At 39.2% G+C, this 12,767-nt stretch overlaps 1 protein-coding gene across 1 annotated transcript in view; it reads left to right on the plus strand.

Annotated features, from left to right (window-relative positions):
- arap2 (ArfGAP with RhoGAP domain, ankyrin repeat and PH domain 2) overlaps positions 1–12,767 on the plus strand; it is a 155,294-nt gene that overhangs the window by 136,858 nt on the left and 5,669 nt on the right. Inside the window, exons 26-31 of the mRNA XM_033983754.2 lie at positions 634–751; positions 2,672–2,800; positions 3,780–3,913; positions 6,053–6,135; positions 9,399–9,434; positions 10,543–10,606. Coding sequence (XP_033839645.1) covers positions 634–751; positions 2,672–2,800; positions 3,780–3,913; positions 6,053–6,135; positions 9,399–9,434; positions 10,543–10,606 — 564 coding nt within the window. The remainder of the gene's footprint in view (positions 1–633; positions 752–2,671; positions 2,801–3,779; positions 3,914–6,052; positions 6,136–9,398; positions 9,435–10,542; positions 10,607–12,767) is intronic.

Here is a 12,767-nt window from a genome sequence, read left to right on the forward strand (position 1 = left end):
CCGTGGACCGGTACCGGTCCGTGGATCTATTGGTACCGGGCCACCAGCCGTCCAAGAAATAATTAATTATTTCCGTTGTATTTATTATCTGAGTCTGAACAATTGTTTATTTTGAAAAATCTTTTATTTTGAAAAATTACCGGATTCTCTCAGTTACATTTCCGTCACTTGAGCGCTTGAACTTAACCCACAAATTAGCAAAATGAGTAAAAAACAGACATCTTTGGAAAGTTTCTTTTCAAAGGGGAAAAGGCCCAGTGAAGAGACAGAAAAAGAGCCAACTTTCAAGAAAAAGAAAGCTTTTAATAGACAATACCAGGAGTTCTACTTGAACTATGGATTTATCGCAACAGGTGATTCCCACAGACCAAGTCCGCGCTGCATAATATGCGGCGACCAGCTCTGTAATGAGGCAATGAAGCCTTCAAAACTGCTCCGCCACTTGGAGAGGCGCCACTTGGAGAGGTCCCCCCCGGTCCACGGTAAAATTTTCAAGCGTTGGCCGGTCCGCGGTGATAAAAAGGTTGGGGACCACTGCTGTAAAGCACTTTGAATTACTTTGTGTACGAATTGTGCTATACAAATAAACTTGCCTTTCCTTGCCAAATCTGAATTTTACCATGTGTGTTTCAGTTGTCTCCTAGTATGAGGGCATCAGAGGTGGCAGAAACAGCCCTCAACATGAAGAACATCACTGTCAACGCCCAGGACCTCTGGACTACATTTGAAGTCATTGAGAATGGAGAAATGGGTATTTTACCTTTAATAAAATATGCATTTTTCAACGTCCAAGTGGGCAAGTGTCTCCTGGAGAGGGGTGATCAGCCTCACTGATCTGACTTTTGTGCTAATAACACTAGTCACACATTGTCCATAACAAACAGGGTGACAAGGGTGTTCATCAGTGCACATGGCACCAGGACACTGTAGGCCAGAGATAGGTGATCGACTTTGTTGTCATGTCATCTGCCCCTCTCTTCTTTGAATCTGCTGGCGGGGGAGGAAGCTTCAGACAGACCTGGCAGGCCCAAGCGTATTGCAGGTGTCTGTTGGAAACATCTTGTGGACCCCTCTGTCAAGGGGGCCTTCAACTCACAACTCTGGGAGAGCATCTCCCAGATCCTGGAGGTGGCTGGGGACATGGAGTCCAAGTGGACCATGTTCTCTGCTTTTATTGTTGATGCGACTGATCGTTGCTGTGATCGTAAGGGGCTGTGTGGGGCTTATCACAATGGCAAACCTCAAGCCTTTTGGTGGACATGAAAAGTAAGGGATGCCGTCAGGCTGAAGGAGTCCTATCGAGCCTTGTTGTGGGACTCCTGAGGCAGTTGATGGAAAATGACAGAAAGGACAAAATTGCGGATACAATCAGCCTTAGAGAGGTCTGGAGCTCAGTCACACAGGAGGAATTCAAAGTAGAGCCGCTGCTCCTCTACATTGAGAGGAGCCAGCAGAGGCTTGGCTATTTGTTCCAAGTCCCTCCTGGACGCCTCCCTGGGGAAGTGTTCAGAGCATGTCCCATCAGGAGGAGGCTGTTTTTTTACATTAATTTACAGTGAAATGTAGAGCAGAGACAGTAATTTTGCTGGCCTTTTATACTGTGTTGGACTGGTATTGCTGCCAGGAGATATTATAAAATGGAGTGGGGTCATTGGCTTTACTTCTGTCTTGTTGTATTGGGAGATCATGCTTGATCCCACAGACCATGTGATCAGATGCTGCAGATCCTTCTTTAATAAATGGGTGTCTAAGAACATGGCGGCGTACTGATAAATGAGCTTAGCGCTGTCGTTTTGATAATATGCACATTAATTAATCATCTTCACCATGATGTCATAAATTACCTTCATCTTCTTTGCATGACAAGCCCAGGGAGCTGACCCACCTCAGTCTGAATGAATATGCAGAGATAGGACCTTGTGCCTCATAGTGCTGTGTGAGGGGACTGTTACTGTGGGGGGTGGGCGTCAAACTTTAGCTTTGTGGCTGTGTAGCTTAGCTGGCGGTCCCTCTGTACTTTTCATCAGTTCACTCAGAGTTTACACTCACTCTCATGTTTGTTTTTCTGCAAAGTTACAGAGGACACGGCGCCCTCTTCTAAAACTGAAGGTGTGTTGAATACTGAATATATTTGCTGACGGTTCAGCAAATTTTCCATGGCAAGACAATATGTGTGCCGAAGAGTAAACAGGCAAGTTATTTTGAAGGTGGGACCGTGACAGGTTTGGTTTAAGCTATAAAGAAGGAGGGAAAGAACGTTAATTAGCTATTTTGGAGGGTGGCTTCAGATAAACACTGTTATCGAGGACAATAGGCAGAAACAGGAGCTAATATTTGTCGGGAAATGAGGAACTAATTCTATAGCCCAAGTCTGTGAGATTGTGAGATTAACGTGCCGTCATGAATAAGTAATACTGCAGTGGAGCATTTTACCCCCCTCCACCTGAGGGTGGCATCACACACAGGTGCTGCTACAGAAATCACAGCACTTAAAGCTGAGAACATGTACCGTATGCACCAATTACGATGTGATAATGACTCTGAGCATGTGCATAATGAATCCAACTTTGATTAACGCAAAGAAAGTTAGTAGAAGAAACATGTTAATTACATATCATTAGTGGAACAGAAGTTAATAAGCTGAGATCTGACGTTTCTTTTCTTTTTATAGAACGGCCACTGCACCACAGTGAGAAGGTCCTGGAGCAGGTCCTGGAGTGGAGCTCACTGGAGAACCCCAGCTCTGCCTTTTTGGTCATCAAGAAGTTCTGTGCAGCCAAAAGAACTGCTGAGGGCAAAGGTAGTGTTAGGGCACTCCTAGACTGTCAAGATGACTTTATAGCAGACCTATTATGCAAAATTGACTTTGCAGAGTGTTTAACCACATTATAGTTTCTTCTTTCTCATTTAGCTTCTCGAAGTTGTATTTGGAGTGATTTGTGCATGTTTGAGCAATCTTTAATTGCTTACTTTAAGGCGCCATATTGCAGATCAATCCTCGCTTTCACCACCAACGTCGTACACCTACTGCTTTGCACTTACTTAGTTCTTCAGTTTTATTTTCTTTATCAGTGTTACACGTAGGATTAGCCACGTAGCCATTTTGGTACAAATGAAATCCGCTACTCGCTAGTGTAGATTTGCAGTTATCCATAGGAGGGGCCGACAGCTCCACTGCTCTTTGTTGTGATGTTTACGGCGACGTCAGCTCCCATTGGGCACCTCAGTTCTCTAACACGGAAGACAGCAGATCTGTTTCTTTTATTATTTAGTCGTTATAGATGAATATTGCATTTTAAAATGTGCAAATAATAACAGTTGGGTGTCATAGGTTATAACAATATTGCAGACACAAGCACAATAGGTCTTCTTTAAAAGGGACATTTTATGAGCTTTTGTTAACGGTGTCCCCTCATCACAAGGTTACTCTTGAGTTGTATTTTGATTGATTCACACATGTTTGAGTAATCCTGCGTTATCCTGAATTTGAGGCCTTGAGTGTACTTGCACATTGACACATGTAGGGTCCAAAAATTTATCATAGCTGTATTTGAATAATAAAAACACATGCATCTGCTGTTGGCTATGGTAAAATAATGGCAAGTTGCATTTTTGAACAGGAACAGAATGAGGCTAATATGTAATAATATTTCCTTTAAAAAGATGTTTGCTTTTAGTCAAATGGTATGATATCACCTCAACTTATCCTCAAGAAAATGGTATCTCAGCTTATTTTGTAAAAACTGGTCTAACTCTATCCTTTGTACCTGCTGTTTCAGACCAGAAGATGCTCATTAGAGGAGACTACCTAAAGTTCAATGACGGATCATCCAAATTGCTGTCAGGCCATAAATTTCAGGACAAATACGTGGCCCTGCGCTTGGAGAGATTGCTGCTCTACAGAGATATCAAAGTATGCACATATTTTCATCTTAATCTCCTGCTTTATGCCTCCCAAAAACAGTCTATCGCACAGGGACTGGCTGCTACCTGGGGAAATGCTAAAGGTTATAGAATCTAAAATATAACCATAAACAAAACTAAAGCCTATTCTTTCTGGTATTGAGCCAATGTTGGGGATTTACATGTTTCGTATTAAAAGGCCTATATTACCCTATTTTCTGATCTATGTTATGATGTTGTTTCCTCATCACAAACATGTTTTATTCACACATGTTTAAGACACAAACCCTGCATATTTAGCTTGAGTTCTTCTCTCAGACAGGAAACACTCTGTTCCACCTTGTGATGTCATCTGGCAACTGAGGAAGTGCTCCACTGTGTTTTTAAACTCCATACACCTTCACTAGAATTATTTCGATCATTTCAGCCCTGAAATTGCCAATCTCTACTGAACATAAGGTTAAATGTAGCTATTAACCACAGCATGATATCACAAGGTGGCCCAGAGCTTTTGAGCTTTGGAGATATAGACAGACTATAAATACATGTGTGAATGTAACAAAACAAAACTCTAGGTTTGTTTTTGAGGTGGTAACATTATAACATGGCTTAAAACTCACAAGAGTGAATTTTGTGTAATATGGGACGTTTAATAGGTAAATAAGCTGTAATCTGTTTGTAAAATTGTATGAAGTATGTCACCGTAGCAATAAACATATCTATTTAGATTTTTAATTAACCTCAATTTTTTTTTATTGTTCAAAATGCTTTGTGAAACATGCATTCTTACTGTGAGCCCCTCTCAATCTGTCAATTTGACCTGTGGCTTGGTCTAGTAGTGGCTTCACCTGCTTGTTTCGATGGAGTTTGATAAGTTTAATGTCATACTGTGGAACATTTTGGGCAAAGCAATACAATCACCATGGGGAGAAGCAGGTGGCGAACCCTCCACCCTCATGCTGGTTTTGTAGCCACAACTGCCCTGAGGCTAGATGGCATAAATGCCAGTCTGTATCAGCGTCCTCTCCGATCACTCACCGTCTCACCACATTCATAATCAGACACGTTGGTGAAGTCTCTTGCCGAGGGACACAACACCGACGGTACACACAGGTCAGAGTTCTTAGGTTTTGATTTGATAATGAAATATTTTCCCTTTAATTATTTTGAGACAAACTTTACCTGCATTTGTCCCCATGTGGCACTTTGCTCTAAGATCAGATCAGGTTTGTAGTAACAGACGGCGCTAACATAAAAGCTGCGTTCATTTCAGCCTCCACAAACAAGAAGGCTGATTATCTCACTAATACAAAGCAAGAGACGTGAAATTCAAAGTGTATGGCCTCAACAATTATTACAGGGTTTGTGTTTGGCTCAAAGGATGTCGGAGGGATGGATGTGAGCATTGGGTAGTGATGTGTAGGCGCTACCACAATGGTCCAGCTTTGATTCACTCAACTTTGTACTCTTTCACTTTGTTCTTTGGCGCCTGAAGGAACAGGTTTGTAAATAATTACTCAAATTAACTGTCGCGTGGAGACGCTCGGACACAAGTAAAGCTTTATAAATTGGTCAAAATAGTTATCAGTGATGGAATTGTACACTGTGCTAAGTTACCTTGAGTCTAAAGAAGAAAAAGTGACTCCTGCTGCCTGTGGTTGTACTCAATTTCTTTCATGTAATAAAGTAAAATTATTCCAGCTCTCACAGATGAATGCTGTTGTTGTGTCCTTGGGCAAGACACTTAACCCACCTCACCCCCAGTGAAATCCAGTGAGTGCCTTGAAGGTGGGAAAGCGCTATCTAGAAAAGTTGACCTTTGATCATCTCTTAAATCATCTCTTAAGGTCTAAATGAGCCACTGTGTGCTGTCTGCATCTAATTGTAAAGTGTTTTTATGGTCCACAAGCCAAGAAGTAATGCTGATGTGCTGTTAGCATGCTAGTTGTTGTTGTTGTAATGTCAAAACTCAGCAGAATGTTAAGATGTCATTTAAAACCCAAGGATATGTGACACAATAAAGAGACAATCTGTATTATTCACACAATGGTCCTAATACTGTTCACTATGTCCCATCTGTTTAACATTGATTGTGGGTTTTTACTGCCAACGACAGCGCTATAAACTCGGCTGCAACTTTGTGTTACAGAGCACTAAAGCGGAGAAGGCCGTCGTGCTCAAGTCTGTGAAATGCTATCTGGGACTGAAGAAGAAGCTCAAAGCCCCTAACAGGTACAATCAAACCCCTGATCTCGCCGTGATGTGGTGAGATCAGGGGTTTAACAGTGTGAGTTTTGAGAGGAGAGTAGAAACCAAAATCCATAAACTGCCTCTAGTTTTAGGCTTTCATTAAATCTGCTGAAATGAACTAGCACTGTTGGTAATTAGCAGTTAGCACGTGCTAGGATGTTTATGACACCTTTGAAAAGAACACAATGTGACTGTACTGCAAGTTTGGTTTCTTTTTGCAACATTTTTTATTATAGGCCTTTAGTGTTGTTAGGATACTAAAATTTCAAACTTGTTTTTGCTAATAAGGAGTAGACTCGATACCGATTCTGATACCGTAATGAAAAACTGACACTCTTTCTTTAGACAATAGAATGTCATTTTCAACATAAATAATAGTACTTTCTTTCATATTACCATGTGTTGTTATATCTGGGTGATTCCTCAGTCGTCCAGGTAGGTTCCATAGTGGTCCACAAGTATAAGACCATATAGACTAGCGTATACCAAGTCTTATACTTATTCTGATAAAGCTTAAGATCATTCTAAAGCTATGCAGGAAAGGTTCGTTTCTGCCATGCGGATGTGACTTTTTTAGTATCGATCCTTGCTCAAATCTATTTTCTAGTAATTCATAGTTTGAGTATTTATTAGCATTTGATTTTTGATACTTTTGACAACCCTATAGCATGGCATTTATTTTCCATATGTTGTTGAAGATTTACTGCCCACTTCTATTGCCTGTAAGAAAAGTGCGTCAAATCACAGGCTGAATACCAGGGTCATAAACTGTAAAATGAGTAGGCGCATTGTCATATTGCGCCTTAGACTTGAATGTATTTTACTTTGGCCAAGGCACATTCAAAGTATATCTGTGTTAAGAATAATGCCTGTCAAAGATGAGCCATTGATCCATATGAAATAAGAGCTACCTTAAAGTGCACTCCATGTCCATTTATTCATTTACCTTTAGCTTACCGTCGCTAAAGGCTTTTTTCATTGTTAAAGATGCCAACTCTTAGTACACGCTGCTGTGAATTTACAATGCGTGAAATACAAGGCTTCTATGACCTCATTCCCCATGCTACTGCTGGCTGTACTTCATTTAAACATTTGGGATATTGGATATACGCAGGTAAGGTAATACTCAACAGAGGTATCACAAAGCATAAGCTACTGTGATTTTCCTTTCCTGTATTCAGTTTCATAATGCGATTAACGGTTCCCAACTCAATTTGAAAATGTTGGGAGACTCTGTAAACGGGATAGGTTTGTCTTGTACATCACTTTTAAGACGTTATATGCTATAGGGAAAAAGTTGGACCAGAAATCCGACCTGTAACTTGGCCTGGTGGCGTTACCTGCTTGTTTCTATGGCAATAAGCAAAGAAAAATTCAATTTTGTCAACTGGACAAAAGTTAAAGAGTTCACATAATTGATTTTTTCTTTTGCTACGGATTTCACCTGGATGACTGATGGATTACACAGACATCCATGGAGATAAGTTAATGCCATAAGGTGGAACATTGGCTGTAAAGCAATAATGGTAATTGGTCACATTTTTATATAGCGTTTTTGTTTTTTTTGTTTGTTTGTTTTTTCAAGCTACTCAAAGCATGCATTACATCAAGGAACCACTCACTCATTCACACATTAATATTCAGACACTGGTTGCGAGGTGGGTTAAGTGTTTTGCCCAAAGACACAACAGCAGACTTCATTTGTAAACTGGAATTGTGCCGCCAACCTGTAGGTCAATGAATCTGACTACTCTACCAATGATTTTTTTTTTTTTTTTTTTTTTATGTCAAGAGTGGGATTCAAACCACCAGATCAGATCAGTGGACAAACACTTCACCAACTGAGCTACTATCACCTCGTCTCCTTGGAAACGAGCATAGAACAGCTTGTGTTGACGGTAATCTCATTAACTACCCAGCTAATTATCACTTATATTTTTTAGCATTTTCTTTTGTCACATCCTTCATTAGCACGAAAAACCAACATTTTCTGAGCCACTCCCCTGTTTGCAATTATAAAGTAAAGATTTTTTGCTTTGCTTTACAAAGTGTAATTTTATATGAACTGGTCTCCGTGTCCCTGCAGAGACTTCTCCATACCACTTCTCACCTCATCTTTTTTTTCTCCAGAGCTCGATCGATTAAACATAATTACATTTTAATAAATACAAATGATCAGCCTCGCTCACAGTAGAGAGAATCCACGGCCACCAATGTTTTATTGCAATGATTGTCTGTTATTATAATTTATGACACTTGCCAAAACTTCAGCAGCTCCAGTTGGTCATCAAAACTTTTTGAGAAGTATTAATTTAGCATCTGGCAATACTATCCAAAATATTAGAAAGGTTATTAGGAAAACTTTATCTTAGGTGTTATATGGTAGTATAAGTATGAGTATTGTTACTTAAAAATATTGTTTTTAAGTATTAAAAAGTAGTGACTTAAATCACAATTCAAGTAAGAGTAAAAAGTGATTCGTTTTTATGTAATCAAACAGATGAAACTAAAACAGATAATGGACAGTTTGGTTTTAACAGAGAATATACACATTTTGAAAAGTAAATACTTATTTGCCATACTTGCAGTGGTATACAGGTTGGTGGTGTGATTCCATCTCCCACCAATGAATGCTGTTGTTGTGTCTTTGGGCAAGACACTTAACCCCTCTGTCACCCACAGTGTCTGTGTACACTGGTGTCTGAATGTGTGTGTGAATGGGTGAGTGGTTCCTTGATGTAAAGTGCTTTGAGTGCCTTGAAGATGGAAAAGTGCTATATAAAACTGTGTCCATTTACCTAAAATAATTAAAAGTACTTCAAAAACCTAGTATCAGAGCTATTATAACTCTACATATGGCTGTAGTACTCGTTGTGAGTATGTAGGGAAAGTACTTAGTTCACCTTCAGATTCTCAGTCTGAACGCACACAGCTAGCTTACAGCGCTGAACAATGAATTGAAAATAACATATTTACAGTAAGTTAATGGGATGTTTTATCCTTAAACGACTCCATGGCTCCTCATTGCACTTTGACCCAGAGCATGCAAAAGTGCATAAACAAGTGGGCTAGAGTAGCACAGATTCACTAATTAATTTTTCTGCTTAGTACCGAGCATTTGGACTTCATGCCTCAGCCTTTGTTGGTATGATTGTGTTAATTGCCTTAGGGTTCAGTAGAAGTTATGTTCTGAAACTTGAAGCTGTCATGGACAACTCTGACCCGTGCTGTGTTTTCATTTTCAGTTGGGGTTTCACGGTCTATACAGATAAACAACAATGGTAAGTATTGATATGTTTTACATGATGTAGATAATTATAGGATCGTTAATTAAACACTGTGTAGTCAATTTGAAAAAAAAACAAAACCTTACTCCTTACATATGAGGACTCAATCTGGTAAATGGGTGTCAGAATTATGAAAAGTTAGGACTGTTGCTATAGCGATTTACAATCTGAAGCTAAATATTATATAGTCCAGGGGTGTCAAACACGTTTTCACCAAGGGCCACATCAGGAAAATGGTTGACTTCAAAGGGCCAGTTGTAAAATAAATATAACTACTTTTTTAACTAGTTAATTAACTGTTTCTGTACTTATTACTTTTTCAGGTTTCAAATATTGCATATCTATTTGCCTAGATGTAAAAAATATGGCTGTGGAAGTGCACATCCTCTGATAAAATGACATTTTAAGACCATCAAACCTTTTAATTTATCCTGTCGAGGGCCACATAAAATGATGTGGAGGGCCACATTTGACCCGGGGGCCTTGAGTTTGACACATGTGATATAGTCTAAATGGGGAAAAGTTCTAAAAATGTCACGGAATAGATACAGTATTTAGACACAAAATTCCACAAGCTGTTTCCAAACGTTTTCTGAGTATGCATTTCTGAATGGCAAATTAGGTGAGTGACTAATTTGAGCACTAATCTATAGCTACAGGCCTATATGCTGTTAACACAAAATTTAATTCACCAAAATGCATAGTTTATGTAAGTGATAGTCGCGTTTAGCATGAAATTATGAAAGAAGATCTGTATTGCAATAAATGACAATGGATATGGTTCAGAAGAGCATACTTGTGTGCTCATTATAAATACAGCATTTTCTTTCTGGAACTCCCCAGGCAGAAATTCAGAACACAGTGTGAATTCATATGACACGTACTATTTAAACCATCATATTAGATTAATTAGCAGCCCCCTCACTGTTGGTAATAGGTACTTTTCTAGAGTAGTCGTTCACAGTAGCAGTTATCCTGTCCTACTATCTCGCTGTGTTCTGTCCAGTTGACCTGTCAGTACGAGACGTGATTTAAAATGTAACTTTATGGAAGAAAATGACAATGCACCAGGAGTAACCCTGTGTACGGCTCTGCTCCTCAGGCATTTCTGCTGCGAGAAGCGGGAAGTGCAGGTCGGTTGGGTGGCAGACATCATCAGGGCTAAGGTGGGTTCATTTCAGCTCCAGATAGAACAGCACAAGTCACAAATCTATGTGCAAATACAAAACAAAGCAGAAATAAAAATCAAATAAAGTACAAAATAAAAAAAAAATGCAATAAGTGATTTTTTTCAGGCAATAAAAACACCCATAATGAAATACATGCAATATAAAATTGATACTTTTAAAGATGTACGTCAGGATTACCTCCTCCAAAACAGTTACGCAGTGCACCTTTAAACACATAAGCTCAAACAGTTGTAGACATAAACAAACTAAAAAGCCTCGTTTCCACTGGTTCACTTTTGGAGCATATCGGTTTGAGCTGCAAGTCTCCAGTGTCTAAAGCGAAGTGGACCCTGGAGAGAGCGAGCTCCCAAAGGGGGCTTTAATACATGGCTACACAAGAAACGAGATGTTTGGGCAAGAGAGGACGTAGACTCAAGACGACAAAAAGCAGATGTAAACATAAAATAATAATCTCTTACCAGACGCTGACTTGATGCTGTATTTCCAGTTATTGCAACTAATGCATCACATAAAGAGACACTAAAAGGTGGTGTAGAAGAGAAGTGAAATAAATGCAGAACAAGTTGACAATTGTGTTTTCACTAGCTTCAGCCACATCTTACAGCACCACAAACTAACCATCTTTTTGTGAATTTCTGAAATCAGCCTTATAATATATAGTAAAAAATACGGTTTTAACTTTATTAAGAAAATATTTGTAATGTTTGGGTGACGTCAGTGTCCCACAGAGCAGAGCCGTGCCCTTGGACCCGGAGCCGTGCCCGGAGCATGGAAACACAACTAGGCTGGAGGGAGCCACACCAAACAGACCCGCTCCAAGGCTGCCCCAAGCGAACCGAGCCAGTGGAAAAGAGCCTAAACTCTGCCACTGCTCAGCTAAATACAAATATTTAAAAATGTTAATCAAGTCTATTATTTTAATGTGTGTTGTAATTGTATGTCCAAGCACTATACATACTATTTAAATGCTGTGAGTTATGAATGATTTGGCACTACAAGCCTATTTTTCAGTCAAAACTCAACTAGAGATTTGTCCAAATATAATTAAAGCTTCTTATTATTATTGCGTAACATATTCTGGTATAGGATGGGCCAGTTTGCCTGTTAAGTGATAAAAGGGCTTCAGGCTGCTAATGCTAATAAACTAAGAACATTGACGGGGAAATAAACATTTCAAAACTAAGAGTTGGAAAAATATAATTTGAGATGTAGAGATCTCATTATTAAGACATAAAGACATTAGATATCGCAACAACAACTTGTCATGAATAGGGAAAGTTTTAATTGGACCTGATATGTATTCTTTTAAATTCCCTTATTGCTCAAATATAATTGAAATATTTATGTCTCTATAATTGTGTTTTTCTTTAGTGTGGGGAAAAATATATATTCAATTACCACCAGAATAAATCGCATTTGAACTTGGAGCTATCATAAATCATCACTTTACATTGTGCTGTTATGAAACCTAAAGACGGAGGAGAAGTGTGAAGTTTTGGAGGTCACTCTATAATAAGATAAATGGTTTTATGTGGAAAAAGCTCTGAGGAGAAGGTCAAGGCGACTGTAACAATCACATTGAGGTACTTATAGCCCCGAGATACAGCTAAGTGTTGACACAGCACATGCCACAGCATCAATAATGCAATGCAAACACAAGGGCAGCACTGTGTTGTTTGGCCATAATATTCACGCTCTAAATATGGTCTTTTGGTATTTTAACTAAGTGTCCATATCCTTTTGTGGCTGAGTAAGATTTGACATTGTGAAAAGGTTCAAGAGCAGGCTGTCTAATGCCTAAAGCTGCACTATGTAACTTCTCCAGTGGGGATCAGCTACCATGGGAATGTTATTACTTGGGTTATTAAGTTAAATGCCATACTCAGGAACACTACAGGTAAAGCAATGACATCCCAATGAAAACGCACAGGAATGTTACATAGTGCATCTTTAAATGCCAGATTGTAAAAGTGACATTTCATTAGCAGTACAGTTCAATCCTGGATGTACTGCACATTACACAACTGGGGTAAATAATATAAAAACACTAGGACATATAAAAACACTAGGGCATCTGACATAAACTAAATTGAAATCCAATACATACTATAAAAGACAACAATATTAAAAGAAGAAA

Source organism: Periophthalmus magnuspinnatus, chromosome 18 (assembly GCF_009829125.3).
Source record: "Periophthalmus magnuspinnatus isolate fPerMag1 chromosome 18, fPerMag1.2.pri, whole genome shotgun sequence".
NCBI classification, from domain to species: Eukaryota; Metazoa; Chordata; class Actinopteri; order Gobiiformes; family Gobiidae; genus Periophthalmus; species Periophthalmus magnuspinnatus.